This window comes from Protobothrops mucrosquamatus, unplaced genomic scaffold (assembly GCF_001527695.2).
Source record: "Protobothrops mucrosquamatus isolate PMUCROS unplaced genomic scaffold, P.Mucros_1.0 scaffold4164, whole genome shotgun sequence".
Classification (NCBI taxonomy): domain Eukaryota; kingdom Metazoa; phylum Chordata; class Lepidosauria; order Squamata; family Viperidae; genus Protobothrops; species Protobothrops mucrosquamatus.
The window spans coordinates 43,811-64,271 of NW_015390090.1; the positions used below are offsets into that span (position 1 = coordinate 43,811).

The 20,461-nt window shown below is 45.3% G+C and overlaps 1 protein-coding gene across 1 annotated transcript in view; it reads right to left on the reverse strand.

Moving 5' to 3' along the window:
- The window catches only part of LOC107298647 (adhesion G protein-coupled receptor B1-like), a gene marked incomplete at its 5' end in the record, with an annotated part of 47,575 nt that extends 29,242 nt beyond the window's left edge, over window positions 1-18,333 (reverse strand). The window contains 4 exons of the mRNA XM_015828025.1: window positions 6,765-6,850; window positions 9,939-10,005; window positions 10,208-10,277; window positions 18,183-18,333. Coding sequence (XP_015683511.1) covers window positions 6,765-6,850; window positions 9,939-10,005; window positions 10,208-10,277; window positions 18,183-18,333 — 374 coding nt within the window. The remainder of the gene's footprint in view (window positions 1-6,764; window positions 6,851-9,938; window positions 10,006-10,207; window positions 10,278-18,182) is intronic.
- Window positions 18,334-20,461: the final 2,128 nt, after the last annotated feature.

A 20,461-nucleotide genomic window follows, 5' to 3' on the forward strand; every position in this document is an offset into this window, starting at 1 on the left:
GAAGGAAGGAAGGAAGGAAGGAAGGGAATGTAAAGAGAAAGAACTGAGAAGGAGGAAGGAAGGAAGGAAGGAAATGTAAAGAGAAAGAACAGAAAGATGAAGGAAGGAAGGAAGGAAAGAAGGAAGGAAGCAGGGAGATAAATGATATAGAGAGAAGGAAGGAAGGAAGGGAAAGGAATGTAAAGAGAAAGAACTGAGAAGGAGGAAGGAAGGAAGGAAGGGAGAAAGGAAGGAAGGAAGGAAAGGAGGGAGGGAGTGTATGAGAGGGGGAAGGGAGGAAGGGAGGGGAAGGGGAAGAGAAGGAGGAAAAGAAGGTCAAGAAGGATATTCAACAAAAAGAACAGAAGAAGGAACTTGAACAAAAGGACAACCCCAGCCCAAACACCCGAAGCTTGAAAGAAAGAGAGAGGGAAAGAAAGAGAGCGGGAAAGAAAGACAGAAACAAAAGAACAGGACAGGGAAGGGTTAACACTCCCATCTTTAACATACCAGGTGCAGGAAACCATCATCCACAGCCCACTTCCCCTCCCAGCATCCCAAGAGGTCACGGGCTGTGTCAAAGCACCTGGGTAGCCGGAACTTGCCGAGGAGAAAACGAAGGGACCTGGAAGGTCCACCAAGAAAGGTGGAGAGGTCGTCCTGGCCCATCGCTCCATCACCAACATCTCTGGTTGAGGAGATTGGCTGATTTAAATCACCCCGAGGTGGCTAGTCCCTAAGGATCCAAGATCTCACGGCTAGTCCTTGACTCACCGCCCCGTTTCGTCGCTAAGCGAAACGTTGCTGGAGTCAACTCTGCTCCACTTTACGACCTTCCTTTGCCACCGTTACGGGCCTTCCTCAACTGACCAGAGTTCGTTTAGTGACCGTCCAACAAAAAAAGAGCGACTTGTGGCCGTTTGTCACCCTTAACGACCATTTCAGCATCCCCCACGGTCAGGGGATCAGAGTTCAAACGCTTGGCAACGGACTCATATTGATGACGGTTAGAGTGTCCCCGGGGTCACTCTGATCCCCCTTTTGCGGCCGTCTGACAAGGAGAGCCCACGGGGGAAGCCGGATTCGCTTAACGACCGTGTGACTAACTTGACAGCTGCAGCCGTTCGCTTAACAAGGGTGGTAAGGAAGGTCGTAAAACGGGCCAAAAAGTCACTGTACAAAAATCTCACTGAGCAACGGAAATTGTGGTCGAAAGTATGAGGTGAATTGCTGGGGTTCTTAAGTTTAGCCACCTGGTCGTTAAGCGAATCTCGCTTCCCCCGTTGATATCGCTTGCCAGAAGGTCGCAAAAGGGGATCGTGGAACCCCTGGGGACACTGTGACTGTCATAAATGTGAGTCGGTTGCCAAGGGTCTGAGTTTTGATCGCCGTGACCCCAGGGGGGCATGCTGCCATGGTCGTTAAGCGTGAAAAATGGTCGTAAGTCACTTTTTTCAGTGCCGTTGTCAGTTTGAACAGTCACTAAATGAACGTTGTAAGTTGAGGGACGGCTGGTACCTCAGTAGGAACAACATTAGCATCTGTCCAGAATTCAATTTGCTACTGAAATTGGTGTGTGTGTGTGTGTGTGTGTGTGTGTGTGTGTGTAATTTCAGTTCGGTCTAAAAAGAAGACAAAATTTTGTCCCCAAAATTCTGCGTCAAAGGAAGACGAGAAGGAACGAGCGGCGGTGCTGAGGATGTGGCAAACGCAAATCCCAGTAGGCCTCAGCTTACGACGGTTCGCTTAGTGACCGTTTGAAATGACGATGGCATGGGAAAAAGTGACTTGTGACCATTTGGCACCCTTACGACCGTTGCCGAGTTCCCCCCCCCCACATGGTCACGTGATCAGAATTCACAAGCCTGGCCACTGACTCGTATTTACGACGGTGACAGTGTCCTGGGGCATGTGTGTGTGTGATTCGGGGTTTTACTGATTAGATCGATTTGTTGTTACAGAAATGGCCAGTTTTATACAAGTATGGAAAAGTAAAAAAAAAAGTCGAGGTTTGAGGTTAATGCTTCATTCTACTGAAATAGAGGAAGGGTTTCTATAGGGTTGCCTGCCTGAGCAGGGGGTTGGACTAGAAGACCTCCAAGGCCCCTTTCAGCTCTATTATTGTTATTGCTACTGTTGTTGTTGTTGTTGTTATTATTATTATTATTATTATTATTATTATTATTATTAATGCTTTATTCTACTGAAATAGAGGAAGGGTTTCTATATAGTTTCCTGCCTGAGTAGGGGGGTGGACTAGTTTAGTTTAGTTTAGTTTAGTTTATTTAAATTTCTACCCCGCCCTTCTCCAAACGGACTCAGGGCGGCTTACAGCCATTTAAAACAAGTACATAATACAAAAATACTAATTTAAAATATAATTAAAATAGAATATTAATTATTGGCCTTTTCTTGTTAAAAATTATTTTAAAAACCAAATTAAGATAACCCATTAGGCCAGTCCTGCTAGCTTAAATAGCCATGTCTTGAGGGCGCGGCGGAAGGAGGGGAGATCCGGAATCACCCGGATCTCTGGGGATAGTTCGTTCCATAGGGTGGGGGCTCCCACCGAGAAGGCCCTCCCCCTGGGGGTCGCCAGCCGGCACTGTCTGGTTGACGGCACCCTGAGGAGACCCTCTCTGTGGGAGCGTATCGGCCGATGAGAGGTAATCTGAGGCAGAAGGCGGTCTCGGAGATAACCAGGTCCGATGCCATGGAGCGCTTTAAAGATGATAATCAACACCTTGAAGCGCACCCGGAAGGCCACCGGCACCCAGTGCAGCTCGCGCAACAGCGGCGTTACATGGGAGCGACGAGTCACTCCCATCACCGCCCGCGCGGCTGCATTCTGGACTAACTGGAGCCTCCGAATGCTCCTCAAGGGGAGCCCCATGTAGAGAGCATTGCAGTAGTCCAGACTAGAAGACCTCCATGGTCCCTTCCAACTATATTATTATTATTATTATTGTTATTGCTGCTGCTGCTGTTGTTATTATTATATAACAACAGCAACAATAACAATAACAACAACGACAACAATGAGCACATAAAAACAACAACAACAACAACAACAACAACAACAACAACAATAATAATAATAATAATAATAATAATAATAATAATAATAATAATAATAGAGTTGGATGGGACCTTGGAGGTCTTCTAGTCCACCCCCCTGCTCAGGCAGAAAACCCTATAGAAACCCTTCCTCTATTTCAGTAGAATAAAGCATTAATATCAAACCTTGACTTTTTTTTAACTTTTCAATGATGATGATGATGATGATGTCGGAAGTCAATGTCTTTTTTTTTCTTTTTCCTTTCTCCCCCTCACTTTCCTTTCCCTTTTCTCTCCCCACTGTGTCCTTCACTTGGCTTTTGCATTTTTGCATTTTATTCTACAATCTAATAAAATGTTAAAAAATTGAAAAAAAACAAAAAAAAAACCCCAACTGAGAGATTCGTTTAACCACGGCGGCAAGAAAGGTCGTAAAACGTGGCAAACTCCAAATTTAACCAACGTTTCGCTTGGCAGACGAAACCGTTGGGTTCCACTGTGGTCATAAGGAGAGGACAAACCTGTGCAGCGCGTTTGGCACGGTGCCGCGCCTAGCTTACACCTCTGGGTGGGCTTGCCTCCGAAATTTACTCCCTCCTTACTTTCCAACGCAGTTTGGGAAGACTCCAGGCTGAAGTTCACCAGTTCCGTCACCGGCGATGACACAGCTCTTAACCCCCATCGGACGCCGCCACGTTCTCCACGGGTTACGCACCCACAAGTTCTTTTGCACATTGAAAAGCACAACTTTGAAACAGGTTCACAAGCGAGCACAGAAAACAACATGAAGGGAAGCCATTAAAAAAAACCCCAAACTCCCTCCCTTTCCCCCTAAGATTCTGCATTTCCAGCATCTCTTCAGCACAGTCGATAACCAGCGAAAGCAGGATTTAATTTAAATTTTGGGCCAGGTTTTAATATCAGAGCAATGCCCATAAAGGAACGGCAGAGCTATGCGCCTTTGGAAATCTTTGGGATGAGCTGGAGGACCCAGTTTGAATCAGCAAGTCCAAATCTGCTTTGGTTCCCGTTCCTCTTGTCTCCCCGTTTAATATGAAGGGATTTGCACATTTATATTAAGATTGCAGCATGGGTGTGTTGCAGAGGCTACAACAGCGTTACGAGAAACATGGGATCTACCTGATCTAAAGAGCACCAACGATTCCCTGAATCCTGTTCAGAAGAAACTTGCCAGATTTGGAGTTGATTCCAGGGAAGAAACCTCAGATGGCTTGGTTGACCTTGGGAAGTCCTTGAAGATGCATTTTCATGCTTGAAAGCAGGGGTCTTCAAACTTGGCCCTTTTAGGACTTGTGGACTTCAACTCCCAAAATTCCTCAGCTGAGGAATTCTGGGAGTTGAAGTCCACAAGTCCTAAAAGGCCAAGTTTAAAGACCCCCTGCTTTAAAGGCTAGTGAGGTGGAATAAGTGTGGTGATGTCTGAAATACTTTGGTGCAACACATGGTTTGTAACATACAAGGAAGTCTAGGTCTCTCCACGTCTGTAGAATGCTAGAAGGTGTTTCTCAACCTCGGCCATTCTAAGATGTGTGGACTTCAACTCCCAGAATTCCACAGCCAGCCATGCTGGCTGTGGAATTCTGGGAGTTGAAGTCCACACAGAACAGCCAAAAATTGAGAAACACTGGTCTACTGCCAGCCGTTCCAATCTTCTGGAATTGAGTACAGCAGGGGTCTTCAAACTTGGCCCTTTGATGACTTGTGGACTTCAACTCTCAGAATTCCTCAGCCAGGCATGCCTGGCTGAGGAATTCTGGGAGTTGAAGTCCACAAGTCATCAAAGGGCCAAGTTTGAAGACCCCTACGCTAGACGCACCCAAGAACTTTTGAAGCAGTTCCGTTGGGATGTTTTTGATCAAACCCTCCCCCCCCCGTAGCCCAGATTTAGCGCCAAGTGACGACGACTAAGGAATTTCAAACCTTGTAAGACATTGTGACAAGGGCCTCAATTTGAAGGGCGATGATGTCGAAAAGTCATGTAACGTTGTAGTTTTCTGATGTGCATAATACAAGTTCTGTATCTGCGAATGTCTGTCATTTGATAACCAAGCGTATTGTAGGTTTATTTCCAAATTGCCCTCGTATGTTAGAAGACTTCAAAGTTGGACTGATGGCAGATCTCCCTGTGATGTCTATGAACGCAAGCCAAGCATTCCTCAGAAACAAGGCTGAAAGTAGATTCTTTGTCTCTTTCCTCTAAATCAGGGGTGTCAAACTCAATTTCATTGAGGGCAGCATCAGCATTGCGGTTGCCCTTGGGGGCTGGGTGGGTGTGGCCAGGGTGGGTGCAGCCTACTGGGTGGGCATGGATGGAGTGGGTGTGGCCTACTGGGTGGGCATGGCCAGGTCTACATTGTTCGCGTCAAGGGTGCCTGTGGGGGCCTGGGCAGGAGTGGGACTAATAATAATAATAATAATAATAATAATAATAATAATGATAAAGTTGAAAGGGACCTTGGAGGTCATCTAGTCCAACCCCCTGCTCAGGCAGGAAACCCTATACCATTTCGGACAAATGGCTGTCCAGTTTCTTCTTAAAAACTTCCAGTGTTGGAGCATTCACTGCTTCTGGAGGCAGGCTGTTCCACTGGTTAATTGTTCTAACCGTCAGGAAGTTTCTCCTTAGTTCCAGGTTGCTTCTCTCTTTGGTTAGTTTCCACCCGTTGCTCCTTGTCCTGCCTTCAGGCGCTTTGGAGAAGAGCTTGACTCCCTCTTCTTTGGGGCAGCCCCTGAGATATTGGAACACTGCTATCATGTCCCCCCTTGTCCTTCTCTTCATTAAACTAGATATATCCAATTCCAGCAACCGTTCTTCATACATTTTAGCTTCCAGTCCCCTGATCATCTTTGTTGCTCTTCTCTGTACTCTTTCTAGAGTCTCAACATCTTTTTTACATCCTGGTGACCAAAACTGGATGCAGGATTCCAAGTGTGGCCTTGCCAAGGCATTGTAAAGTGGTAAAGTGATCTGAGGGTCTCTGGCAGAAGGGGGTGGGACCGGGGCAAGCACCAAGGCATGGTGCATTTCTTCATTCCTCACAAAGGGTGACACCTCCCCAGCATGCACCCAGGGGGCGGGGCCGACGCGGCAGGGACTGGTTCCTCGCTGTTTCCAGATAGCCTTGTAGAGCTAAGACTGAATGCATTTCAGCATAGATGGCCACCACAAAATTGTACATTGGCTCCCGGCCGGCCTGGGCCAGGGCCAAGGCAGTGGGGGCCGTTCCCTCACTGTTTCCAGGATGGCTTCGCGGGCCACATGAAACCACTTCGTGGGCCGCATCCGGGCCCCGGGCCTTGTGTTTGACATGTCTGCTCTAAATAGTGCAATGGAAAAATACCCTTTTCCTTCCCTTTAGATGGGGGCGACTCATCCTAATATCTTCATCCGGAGACACGTGATTGTCCCTGTCTCCTATTCTTGATGCTCAGTACAATTGAAGAGGTTCCTGTTGCATTTGTGCTTCTTTAAATAAATCCCACTGGTAGTGTCACTCCGTGCTCTTTCCAGGCCACAAAGTCAGAAGAAGACGCCCAGAAGGCTGGTTGAAGCTTTTTTTTTCTCCCCAAACCACCATTTTTTTTTCCTCGCCATAATATTCCTGCCTGGTTATCGAAAGTGACTTTGCAAAACATCTACATTATAGATAGATAAATATATAGATATTGCTTGCTTTTCTTAGAGGAAGGATTGATAGAACGCCTACCCTGCCCGTTCCTTCAGTTTCTTATCTGTTATTCCATCTTTGGATACAAGTTTGTTAAACACCAGAATCCCAATAACCATGTTTACCTGTTGGAAGAGAAACAACAGAAAGGTTGACTTGGAAACCGGATTGGGTTTGATGTACCCATTCAAGCAGGGGTCTTCCAACTTGTCCCTTTGATGACTTGTGGACTTCAACTCCCAGAATTCCTCAGCCAGGCACGCGTGCCTGGCTGAGGAATTCTGGGAGTTGAAGTCCACAAGTCATCAAAGGGACAAGTTGGAAGACCCCTGCATTAAAGTCCTCCAGATCTTCCCCAGCTGCTAGCCTAGCTCTGCTGGAGAAGACATCTCAGTCCCAACTGGATTTTTAGCAAGGTCAACTGTGCTGAACCATTTTTGCATCTCAGCATCATTTTGTGCGATGAATTTTTGGGATCTGAGACAGCAAATATTGGAGGCCAACCATTTTTTTTCCCAGGAGGGTTCCAAAGAATACTAATTGGCAGATAAACTGTGTCTGTGTTTGTGCGTGGCATATTTCTCTGGGTAAAGAGAGACTTTTTGCATCTGGCTAACTTCATTCTGTCCTAGAACAGGGATGTCCAAGCTTTGCAACTTTCAAGACTTGTGGACTTCAACTTGTGGACAGCCACTTGTCTGAAGTGGTATAAGTTCTCCTGCTTGAGCAGGGGGCTGGGCTAGAAGACCTCCAAGGCCCCTTCCAGATTCTATTCTATTCTATTCTATTCTATTCTATTCTATTCTATTCTATTCTATTCTATTCTATTCTTTATGATTCTATTCTATTCTATTCTATTCTATTCTATATTTTATTATTCTGTTCTATTCTATTCTATTCTATTCTATTCTATTCTACTGTATTCTGTATTCTGTATTCTGTATTCTGTATTCTGTATTCTATATTCTATATTCTATATTCTATATTCTATATTCTATATTCTATATTTTATATTTTATATTTTATATTCTATATTCTATATTCTATATTCTATTCTATTCTATTCTATTCTATTCTATTCTATTCTATTCTATTCTATAATTCCCCAGCCAGTCAATATGCAGATTATAACCAGTGGTGGGATTCAGATATGTGAACAACCAGTTCTCTGTGTGGATGCCATTTCCGGAAGTCCATTCTGGGCCTGGGCAACAAAAAATTAGCTACCGGTTCTGTCAAACTGGTGTGAACTGGCTGAACCCCACCACTGCCCCCCAAACCTGGGCCCTCATTTTACCGACCTCGGTAGGACGGAAGGCTGAGTCAACTTTTGAGCCCGTCAGGATCAAACTCCTGGCACTGAGCAGCGAGTTAGCCTGCAATACTGCATTCTAACCACTGCACCACCATGGCATGGTTTAATTTTGATCTTGGTTAGTTTAGGGTGCAGTGGGCAGCCTGTTTGAGTATTGTAAGGATCGGGACTCATGTTAAAATCCAGAAAACAGGTTAATTTGCTAATACGAACAAGCTATACTTGTTGATAATCTGCATATTGGCTGGCTGGGGAATTCTGGGAGTTGAAGTCCACAAGTGTTCGAATTGCCAGAGTTTGGACACCCCTGTCCTAGAAAGAGTGACTGAAAGCATATTGCTCAGAAGAAGTCCCCAGAGAGCCTGATAGCTTTTATTTACATTTATTTTACTAGCTGTAGGATAGCTGGAACCCTCCCAGTTTGGCCTGATTGTAGCTTCACACAGGTGTTAGACCCATGACCAAAGTCTACCAAGGGAAATAAAATCGCAGCCAATTTCTTCTTTTGCTGTCCAGGGAAATCACTCCCAGATAATACAACCATTTACACCCTCTGCTTAATTTTCTCAACTGATGCTTCTCTCGCTTGAGCAGTTAAAAGGCATATTGCCCCTGACCCTGGAGGCTCTATTTAATTAACATAAGCAATAAATAGCCTTCAGGACCGATTGCCTTCTGAGATTCATTTAAAGGGATAAATTGTCCCCGTTTTATTTAATTCTATGCAAAATGATGGGGGGGGTTCAATTTGGATTACTGAAAAAAAATCACGATTGGTGATGTCCGTGGCTCCTTTCAACCATCTTTGTTTTAAATAAATAAATAAATTGGCCCCCGTTTGCTAATGCTTGGCATTAAGTTAGAGATAGGGTACAATTTGTGGCTGAAAAGGGAGAGGCTTAATGACAAATATCTTGATTATACCCCCCAAAACATGTACCCATCAGCCACACTGTTCTAAATTCTAAAAAAAAAATTCCCATCCATAAAAAGTTTATCCCTTCTCATCGTAGGATTGCTGAGATTTAAAAAGGTTTCACTGCGGATGGGTGAAATCAGATCACAGATTAACAGAGCTGGAAGGGGCCCTGGAGGTCTTCTAGTCCAGCCCCCTGCTCAAGCAGGAGACCCTGTACCATTTCAGACAAATGGTTGTCTCTTCTTAAAAAACCTCCAGTGATGGAGCATCCAGAATTTCTGAAGGCAAGCCGTTCCACTGGTTAATTGTTCTCGTTGTCAGGAAATTTCTCCTTAATTCTAGGTGAGATCTCTCCTTGATAGGTTTCCATCCATTTCTTTTCCTGTTCTCAGGTGCTTTGGAGAATAACGTGACCCCCTCTTCTCCGTGAAAACTCTTCAAATATTGGAAGTCTGCTATCATGTCATCTCTAGTCCTTCTCTTAGTTAGAGTAGACCAGGGGTAGGCAACCTTGGCTCTTTTATGACTCGTGGACTTCAATTCCCAGAATTCCTGAGTTATGCTGGCTCAGGAATTCTGGGATTGAAGTCCACGAGTCATAAAAGAGCCAAGGTTGTCTACCCCTGGAGTAGACCTTCCCAGTTCCTTCAACCATTCTCCGTATGGTTTAGCCTTCCAGTCCCCTAATCATCTTGGATGCTCTTCTCTGCTCTCTTTCTGTTCTTAACCCACCCCACTTTTTTTTAAGAAACAACAACACACAATCCAATTTTTCCTAGAAATTTACCCATGAATTTGGCCTTTTCCGTTCTGAATTAACCCAGAATTTTAAAAATGGCCTTAGTTTAAGAACTTCCGCACTCCATTGGGGCTTAGTTCATCTTGAAAGCAAAACAAAGATCCTAAAACATGGGCTTTGTAACTTGTTCAAGCATGATAGTAGAGGGAGGAAATTTAGAAGGGGGGGGAAATCATATACCAAAACCACAGCAGCTGCCGGTCCCACGAAGGCATAGAGTAGACCACCCTCCAAAGACAGCCAGCAGCTAGGCAAGGAAGAAGAAAAGAGAATTTAGCACATGTAAAGAAAAATGGTGGAAGTCAAGAGTTTTTTCCTCCCCAGATGCAACGTGGAGGAAACTGGCTAGAGAACAAGTGATTATTCCTCAATGATGAGGCTAACGGATATCAAATCTGAATTACTCCTATTTCTGGACAGAAAAGGGAAAGGAGGAATTGCTTACTCACTAGTTCCCGGTGCCGTAGCCCTTGGCTTTAGTAAACCCCACAGAGATAGCAACCACCAAGGCAGGGAGACCTACAGAGAATCAATTAAAATGTTGTGAGACACAATAAAAAAAACAGTTGCACAAAGATTTATTAAAGCAGAAACAAAAATTGCCTTGAGGAACAAGAATCTCTCCCTCCTGTCTCCTCTTCTAAATCCATTTTGCCCCTTCTTAGTATGGATGTAGAATGAAATGAAATGAAATGAAATGGAATGGAAGAGAAGAGAAGAGAAGAGAAGAGAAGAGAAGAGAAGAGAAGAGAAGAGAAGAGAAGAGAAGAGAAGAGAAGAGAAGAGAAGAGAAGAGAAGAGAAGAGATGGAGTGGAGTGGAGTGGAATGAGAAGAGAAGAGAAGAGAAGAGAAAAGAAGAGAAGAGAAGAGAAGAGAAGAGAAGAGAAGAGAAGAGAAGAGAAGAGAAGAGATGGAGTGGAATGGTATGGAATGGAATGGAATGGAATGGAATAGAATAGAATGGAATGGAATGGAATGGAATGAAATGGAAGGGAAGGGAAGGGAAGGGAAGGGAAGGGAAGGGAAGGGAAGAGAAGAGAAGAGATGGAATGGAATGGAGTGATGGAGTGGAGTGGAGTGGAGTGGAGTGGAAGGGAAGGGAAGGGAAGGGAAGAGAAAATATGGAATGGAATGGAATGGAATGGAATAGAATAGAATAGAATAGAATAGAATAGAATAGAATAGAATAGAATAGAATGGAATGGAATGGAATGGAATGGAATGGAAGGGAAGGGAAGGGAAGGGAAGGGAAGGGACAGGAAGAGAAAATATGGAATGGGATGGAATAGAATAATAGAATAGAATAGAATAGAATAGAATAGAATAGAATAGAATAGAATAGAATAGAATAGAAAATATCTAATTGAATGGAATGGAGTGGAGTGGAGTGAAGTGGAGTTGAGTGGAAGGGAAGGGAAGAGAAGAGAAGAGAAGAGAAGAGAAGAGAAGAGAAGAGAAGAGAAGAGAAGAGAAGAGAAGAGAAGAGAAGAGAAGAGAAGAGAAGAGAAGAGAAGAGAAGAGAAAATATGGAATGGAATGGAATAGAATAGAATAGAATAGAAAATATGGAATGGAATAGAATAGAATAGAATAGAATAGAATAGAATAGAATAGAATAGAATAGAATAGAATAGAATGGAGCTGGAAGGGAGCCTGGAGATCTTCTAGTCCAGCCCCCTGCTAGAGCAGGAGAACCTATACCATCTGAGACAGGTCCAGTCTCTTCTTGAAAATTTCCAGTGATGGAGCACCCACGATTTCTAGCCTAATCTTATTCAGAATTATTCAGAATCAGCTTCTGCGGTTCTAAAAATTGCCATTTTTTTCCTGTCTGATCTCTTTACTTTCTTCCTACCCAGAGCCCAGCTCTTTATCAGCATGTCGTTCAACGAGACTTTAAATAAAAGCATCTTGGCCAGAGGCGAATTAACTACCCTGGTGAATCTGGCAGCTGTCTTGCTGGCCGAGTTCTGAAGGATATTAAATGACAATTAAGCCAGGATTACATGAGGTAAGACCAAGAGTAAATAAATTACAATCCTTTCGTTCAATACAGCCGGGCAACGGTAAACAGTTGAGAGTCTCTAGAGAGGGAAAACATTGATTGGTCTGGGTTCTCCGTTAGAACAAGCAGAATGTCTGGAAATCCGTTGCGATGGTCGCACTCACCCTGCAGGTGGAAAGGAATTTCCCATTTTTTTTCAAAAAAAAACTTTCTCCTCAAACCATAACAATCATCCACAGCACAAACTGTCATATCCTTTCATACATCCAGGAGAGTGTAACAGAATGACGGAGTTGGAAGGGACCTTGGAGGTCATCTAGTCCAGTGGTTCTCAACCTGTGGGTCGGGACCCCATTTGGGGTCGATCAACCATTTCAAGGGGGTCGCCAAGCAAGGCTGTCTGCCATTTTTCCCCCTTTTCCGGTGGGTGCCTTACCTCCCTTGGGCTGGGCCAGCTGGTGGTCGGCCTGCTCCGTCTCTGCCGCTTGCCAGCTACGCCTCGGCCGGCGCAGGGGGCGGAACCACGCATGCACGGCGCTCCCGGGCAGGGAAAGTCCTCGACTTACGACCAGTTGGGTAGTCCTCGACTTATGACCGGTTTAGTCCTCGACTTATGACCGGTTTAGTCCTTGACTTACGACCGGTTTAGTCCTTGACTTACGACCGGTTTAGTCCTCGACTTACGACCGGTTGGGGTCGCGGCATTAAAAAGGTTGAGAACCACTGATCTAGTCCAACCCCCTGCTCAGGCAGGAGACCCTGTACCCAGTGGTGGTGATTCAAATATGTGAACAACCGGTTGTCTGTCTGGATGCCACTTCTGGAAGTTCGTTCTGGACCTGGGCCACAAAAAATTGGCTACCGAACTGGTGCGAACTGGTTGAATCCCACCACTGCCTCTACCATCCCAGTCAAATGGCTGTCCAATCTCTTCTTGAAAACCTCCCACATCAACTCTCCCCATCAGGTCTAAAAAGAGGGCATCTGGCTTCGGGTTACTATTGACAAGAGTCTTCCTCAAGATGGAATGGGACCGGTGATCCCAGCTGACTCATCCCGGCTGACTCACGGTGATAAACTCGCTGTGGGACAACTCGCTGTGGGCAGTGGTGGGATTCAAATAGGTGAACAACCGGTTCTCTGCGTGGATGTCGCTCCCGGAAATCCGTTCTGGGAACGGGCAACAAAAAATTAGCTACCGGTTCTGCCGAACTGGTGCAAACCGGCTGAATCTTACCACTGCCTGTGGGACAATTCAATGCGGAATAGCTCAAGAGAGGGACAAGTGATTTAATAATAATAATAATAATAATAATAATAATAATAATAATAATAATAATAATAATAATAATAATAATAATAATAATAATAAAGTTGGAAGGGACCTTGAAGGTCATCTAGTCCAACCCCCTGCTCAGGCAGGAAACCCTATACCATTTCGGACAAACGGCTGTCCAGTCTCTTCTTAAAAACTTCCAGTGTTGGAGCATTCACCGCTTCTGGAGGCAGGTTGTTCCACTGGTTAATTGTTCTCACTGTCAGGAAGTTTCTCCTTAGTTCTAGGTTGCTTCTCTCCTTGATGAGTTTCCACCCGTTGCTTCTTGTCCTGCCTTCAGGCGCTTTGGAGAATAGCTTGACTCCCTCTTCTTTGTGGCAGCCCCTGAGATATTGGAACACTGCTATCATGTCCCCCCTCGTCCTTCTCTTCATTAAACAATGCAGCAGGCTTTGTCTTCGTCTTTTTGGTTTCAACCTTCTCAAGTTAGAAGACCTAGAAATTAGAAGATCACTTGTCCCTCTCTTGAGTTATCCTGTGTTGAATTGTCCCACAGGGAGTGGTCCCGCAGCAAGTTGATCGCAGTCAGTTGTCCTGTGGTGAGTTGGCTGGGCTGTGTTCTGTCCCAGCCTACGCACGTCCTTGTTACTCCACAAAGACAACCCTTCTTTGAACAGTAGACTGGAAAATAAACCCTTTTTATTTGAGTTACAGACCTGATAATTGTCCCAGAAAACAAAAGCAACAGAACACTTTTCCAACGGAGACCTTGTCCAAAAGCAAAAACGGAGCACGAGTCAAACAGGAAATAACTCACAGGCAAAATAAACAGACCATGATCTCTTGACTCTGAAGTTCTTTGCAAACGGTTGCCTCCAGCAACCAGCCCTGCCCACACGTTCCCTTTTTGTTACAAAGCCCCCAAGGCATGGCTTCTCACTGCTTTCTCCTCTTCCCCTGGAGTCGCACCATTGCCTCCCTCTGTCCTACTCATGTGACCTGTCTACGTTTATGAATGTCTCTGAGGTCTTCCAGCTGCGCTTCCTCTGAGTCCGACTCAGTTTCCCAGCACAGCTAGCTTGATGACGAGTGGAAGGACCAGCCTCTTCATTAGTTTGTAAGTCCTGCAGTTCATCAGAGCCTCCCTCCAACTCTGATGGCTCTCCAGGCCCCTCCTCCTCCTCCTCCTCCTCCTCCTCCTCTGATTCCCCAGACTCAACTACTGGGATCACAGGTTGGCACGGAATCACAACAGGCTGAGTCAACCATGGGGAGTTGTCCTAGACCAGGGGTCTTCAAACTTGGCCCTTTTATGACTTGTGCCTAGCTGAGGAATTCTGGGAGTTGAAGTCCACAAGTCATAAAAGGGGCAGGTTTGAAGACCCCTGTCCTAGACCCTCCTCAAAATCATCCTTGTCCCACTTCATCCTTCCAACCTTAACCACCTCCTCCCCCTCTAAGATATCCAAATCGGTATTTCTCCATATCAGTCTTATCTGAATGAAAGAGTAGGAAGGTAAGACGGTGAAAATATATATTGGTCCACCATAAAAACAATATGGGGGCTACAATCAAGAGAAAATTCAAGTCTTATTTTCTAAGAAGGTACACCTCAAAGCAGAATGAATTGAAATCTGTCTGGATAGACCTTCAGCTGTGCCACGGTGATCTGCTCAGTAACTGCCAATTATCAATTTTCTGGTTCCTGTTCTTAGAATTACTTTCCAGCCGTGTTTATCCATCACTAAAGAGAGCCTGTGACATCCATTTAAGGGTTGATGTTCTATCCCAATTAGCAATTTCTTCTCAAGGCTAAACATGTTTGTATCCAATATGTTCAAAGTGTCTACAATTTTCTTCTTAGTTAAATGATTGATTCACTTATCACTGGGCTATTTGTTTTCACTATCTATGGCTTCCTAGCCTTCTCAAGAAGAACAGAGTTTGAAGGGACCTTGGAGGTCATCTAGCCCAATCCCCCCACTCAAGCAGGAGATCCTATATCATTCTAGGCAAATGGCTGTCTCTTCTTAAAAACTTCCAGTGTTGGAGCATTCACCGCTTCTGGAGGCAGGTTGTTCCACTGGTTAATTGTTCTAACTGTCAGGAAGTTTCTCCTTAGTTCTAGGTTGCTTCTCTCCTTGATTAGTTTCCATCCGTTGCTTCTTGTCCTGCCTTCAGGCGCTTTGGAGAATAGCTTGACTCCCTCTTCTTTGGGGCAGCCCCTGAGATATTGGAAGGCTGCTATCATGTCACCCCTCGTCTTTCTCTTCATTAAACTAGACATACCCAATTCCAGCAATCATTCCTTATATGTTTTAGCCTCCAGTCCCCTAATCATCTTTGTTGCTCTTCTCTGTACTCTTTCTAGAGTCTCAACATCTTTTTTACATCGTGGTGACCAAAACTGGATGCAGTATTCCAAGTGTGGCCTTACCAAGGCCTTGTAAAGTGGTACTAACACTTCATATGATCTTGACTCTGTCCCTCTGTTGGTGCAGCCTAGAGAAAAATCAGACACTATGGCATATGCAAACATCCCAAATGGGTATTTGGTATAAGATGTTAGGAAAGATTTCCACCCAGCAATCTAATTACCATTGGCACAATATGACAAATTTGGGATTAACCTCTAAAACTTCAAGAATTGCTAATTCTTGAGATTTTTGACTGCAGAGACAGTAGTAGAAGGGACAGAGTTAAGCAAGTCATTAGCCTATAATCATTACGTTCCCACTAACGGTCTAAGTTTAATCCTTCTTGACTTCTATTGACACTTTTTGTTGTTGTTAGTTGCGAAGTCATGTCCGACCCATCGCAACCCCATGGACAACGTTCTGCCAGGTCTTCCTGTCCTCTACCATCTTCTAGAGTCCATTTAAGCTCACGCCTACTGCTTCAGTGACTCCATCTGGCCACCTCATTCTCTGTCGTCCCCTTCTTCTCTTGCCCTCCATCTTTCCCAGCATCAGGCTCTTCTCCAGTGAGACCTTCCTTCTCATTAGGTGGCCAAAGTACCTGAGTTTCAACTTCAGGATCTGGCCTTCTAAAGAGCAGTCAGGGTTGATCTCCTCTAGGACTGACCGTTTGATCACCTTGCAGTCCAGGGGACTCGCAGGAGTCTTCTCCAGCACCAGAGTTCAAAGGCCTCCATTCTTTGGCGCTCAGCCTTTCTTATGGTCCAACTTACACAGCCGTACCTTGCAACTGGGAAAACCATGGCCTTGACTATACGCACTTTTGTTGGCAGGGTGATGTCTCTGCTTTTTCGTATGCTGTCTAGATTTGCCATAGCTTTCCTCCCCAGGAGCAAGCGTCTTTTAATTTCTTGGCTGCAGTCCCCATCTGTGGTGATCTTGGAGCCCAGGAAGATAAAATCTGTCACTACCTCCATTTCTTCCCCATCTATTTGCCAGGAATTGAGAGGGCCGGATGCCATGATCTTGGTTTTCTTAATGTTGAGTTTCAANTCCTCCCCAGGAGCAAGCGTCTTTTAATTTCTTGGCTGCAGTCCCCATCTGTGGTGATCTTGGAGCCCAGGAAGATAAAATCTGTCACTACCTCCATTTCTTCCCCATCTATTTGCCAGGAATTGAGAGGGCCGGATGCCATGATCTTGGTTTTCTTAATGTTGAGTTTCAAGCCAACTTTTGCACTCTCCTTCTTCACTCTTATCTAGCGCCAATTTAGTACAAATAGTCCCCAACTTACAACCATTCATTTAGTGACTGTTCGAAGTTACAACAGCACTGAAAACAGGGACTTATGATCATTTTTCACACTTATGGCCATCCCCAAGGTCACGTGATCAAAATTCAGACACTTGACAACCGGCTCATAGATACGACAGTCGCCATGTCCCGAGGTCATCATCTGACCCCCTTTTGCAACCTTCTGACAAGCAGAGTCAATGGGGAAAAGCCAGATTCACTTAACAACCGGGTTACTCACTTAACAACTGCACTGATTCATCTCGCAACGGTGGCAGGAAAAACCGTAAAATGGGGCAAAACTCACTTAGCAGACGTCTCCCTTAGCAACCGAAATTTTTGGGCTCAATTCTGGTCGTAAGGCGAGGACTCCCCGTATGGAACTTCGGTTGACCAGATCCTTGTCTATAGCAGGGCTTTTCAACCAGTGGTACGGGTACCACCTGTGGTACATTGGCACCTGACAGGTGGTACACAACCATCCTAGAAAAGTAGCGGGGGAGGGGAATGAGCTGAACCGGTGGCAGCACCGCACAAGCCTGAGCGAGAGACGGCTGGAGCTGCAGGGCTGTCAGGGCTCAGCGGAAGCGCCAGGATCAGTGCCGCTTTCCAGCTGATCGGCGCTTCTTCAGGACTGTCAGAGCTCAGTGGAAGCCCCAGGATCAGCGACAGTTTCCAGCTGGAGCTCGGCGCTGATCCTGGTGCTTCCGCTGAGCCCAGAAGAAGCGCCGATCAGCTGGAATGTTGCAGCCTCTCCAGGGTCTGGTGATTTACATTCAGATGCTTGGCAACTGATTCAGATTTATGACGGTCACAGTGTCCCAGGGTCATGTGAAGTGACCAAAACCTGCTGCAACCACCCAGCTGACGGGGGGAATAAAAACCAAACACCCCCCACCCCACCCCCACTTCCAATCCTCAACAGAAATGCTCACAACAATGAAAACCTCGGACAGGAGGAAGAGCACTGCCGGGCGGGCAGGCAGGTGTCTTGCTCAGCTGTGCCTTGGGGAGCACTTTTTTCAGTGCCATTGTAACTTCGAACAGTCATTAAGCGAACTGTTGTAAGTTGAGGACTACCTGTATTTTATCACTTTTTTCCTTTTTTTTTTTTTGGTCATCAAGTTTTTGACACCTTGCTAGGCGACTGGTGGTACTCGGATGTTGCCATATCCTAAAAGTGGTACAATGGGTGAAAAGGTTGAAAAGCCCTGGTCTATAGGGCTTGAGCAGCAGATCAAGAAGATCGATCAACTTAAGGTGTGAACCTGATCCTGATTCTTCAGGATTCTTCATGCATGCCTGGCGGCGAAGCCTCCGTTTTTGCAAGGTCTAAAGCCAGCCTTAACCTTTCGATTCGCATTTGGTACACAGGCTACACCGCAAAACACAGATCGTAACTTTCGCCACAGTTTGAGCGAGGGATGCTCACCCCATCCGAGGCACAGGAAACGTTTGCGGATGATGCGGTTCCGTAGCCTGCCCGTCACGGCCATGTAGGATTGCCAAGCTTCTGTCAGCACCCAGCAGAAGGAGGAGAGGAAGAAAAAGTGAAGGAAAGCAGCCACCAAGGTACAGATCACCTGGAGAAGGAGAGCAAAAGGGAGGGAGGTCAGCAGAAAGAGGAGCAGGAGACCAAGAGAAGAACCAGAATAACAGAGCTGGAAGGGACCTTGGAGATCTTCTAGTCCAACCCACTGCTCAGGCAGGAAACTGTATGCCAGGGGTAGGCAACCTGGGCTCTTTTATGACTCGTGGACTTCAACTCCCAGAATTCCTGAGCCAGCATGGCTCAGCTTGGAAACCTCTCCTTTTCCCCTCAGCATGGCTGGCTCAGGAATTCTGGGAGTTGAAGTCCACAAGTCATAAAAGAGCCAAGGTGGCCTACCCCTGCCCTATACCATTCTGGACAAATGGCTTTCCAGACTCTTTTTTTAAAACCTCCAGGGAACAAACTATTGTTCCACTGATTAATTAATTAACCAGAAGTAGTAGGAGCACAGAAGAAGTTGAACTACATCTGGTCCAGTTTTGCAGGAGAATAATGACTCAGAATTATAGAATTGTTCCCTGGATTCTGCCGCAGAACTCAAAGTCTCCTGCCCTCCCAGTCTTAACTTACAGGTAAAGACTGGGAGGCAGGAGACATAATAATAATAATAATAATAATAATAATAATAATAATAATAATAATAATAATAATAATAATAATGATGATGATGATGATGATGATGATGATGATGATGACGACGACAACAACAACAACAACAACAATAACAATAATAATAAAGTTGGAAGGGACCTTGGGGGTCATCTAGTCCAACCCCCTGCTCAGGCAGGAAACCCTATACTATTTCAGACAAATGGCTGTCCAGTCTCTTCTTAAATACTCCCAGTGTTGGAGCATTCACCGCTTCTGGAGGCAGGTTGTTCCACTGGTTAATTGTTCTCACTGTCAGGAAGTTTCTCCTTAGTTCTAGGTTGCTTCTCTCCTTGCTTAGTTTCCACCCATTGCTTCTTGTCCTGCCTTCAGGTGCTTCGGAGAATAGCTTGACTCCCTCTTCTTTGGGGCAGCCCCTGAGATACTGGAACACTGCTCTCATGTCCCCCCTCGTCCTTCTCTTCGTTAAACTAGACAGACCCAATTCCAGCAACCGTTCCTCATATGTTTTAGCCTCCAGTCCCCTGATCATCTTTGTTGCTCTTCTCTGCACTCTTTCTAGAGTCTCAACATCTTTTTTTACATCGTGGTGACCAAAACTGGATGCAGTATTCCAAGTGTGTCCTTACTTTTAGTTATGCAGAAGAATTCAGGGAACAATTCTATAATTCTGAGTTTTGAAACCATCAGTTTCAGGTGGCAAAGAAGCGATACGTCACTGCAGACATCAAGAACTCTTGAGTTTCTTGCATGGAGGATTCTATGGGCAGCAAATATCCTTGTTTGTTTGTATCCTACCTTTATTATTTTGGCAAATAACCCAAGGCAGCAAATATATCCAGCTTGCCTCCCTCCCTCCCTATTTTCCCTACAACAGGTGAGGTGAGGTGAGCTGAGAGTAATTATCCCAAAGTTACCCAGCCAGCTTTTATGCCAAAAGTGAGACGAGAAATCACAGTCTCCTAGTGAATTGTCTAAGGTCACCTAGCTGGCTTTTCTTGCATAATGTGGGAATAGAACTCACTGTTTTCTGATGATTGGCCTTGTGGGAAGTCAGCCCCCCCCCAGAGAAGGAAATATTAAAAGGGCAGAAAAATATATTTCCTTAAAGGATCTTAAAGAAGCAGAAAAGCATGCCCAGTTTTTTCTTAATAGCCCCAAGTCTCCCTCCCCCCCCAAGCTCTATAGAAATGCAGATGTAAACCATCCAGAAAGGTTGGAGGCCCCCAGCTAGAAGATTAAGAAGATAAAGACACCTAAAATCTACATACCCCACCCAAGACAGGACATAATAGTATTAACCCACAGATACCAAAAGAGCACAGACTCAGATCAATGTTCATGCCACAGGAACAGGAAGCAACTCCAAACAAAAGGCTCCAGAGGGTATAAAAATCTACTCCTTACATGTGCTCACTCTCTTTTTCTTCCAGAGCCATCTTTCTGTGTGGCTCTCCTCTTCAATAAACTGCAACCTTCTTTCTAAAGCAGTCTCCATTTTGTTTATTCCTGGCTTGGACTGGACCCTGATGAAGACTTTTCTTCCAACA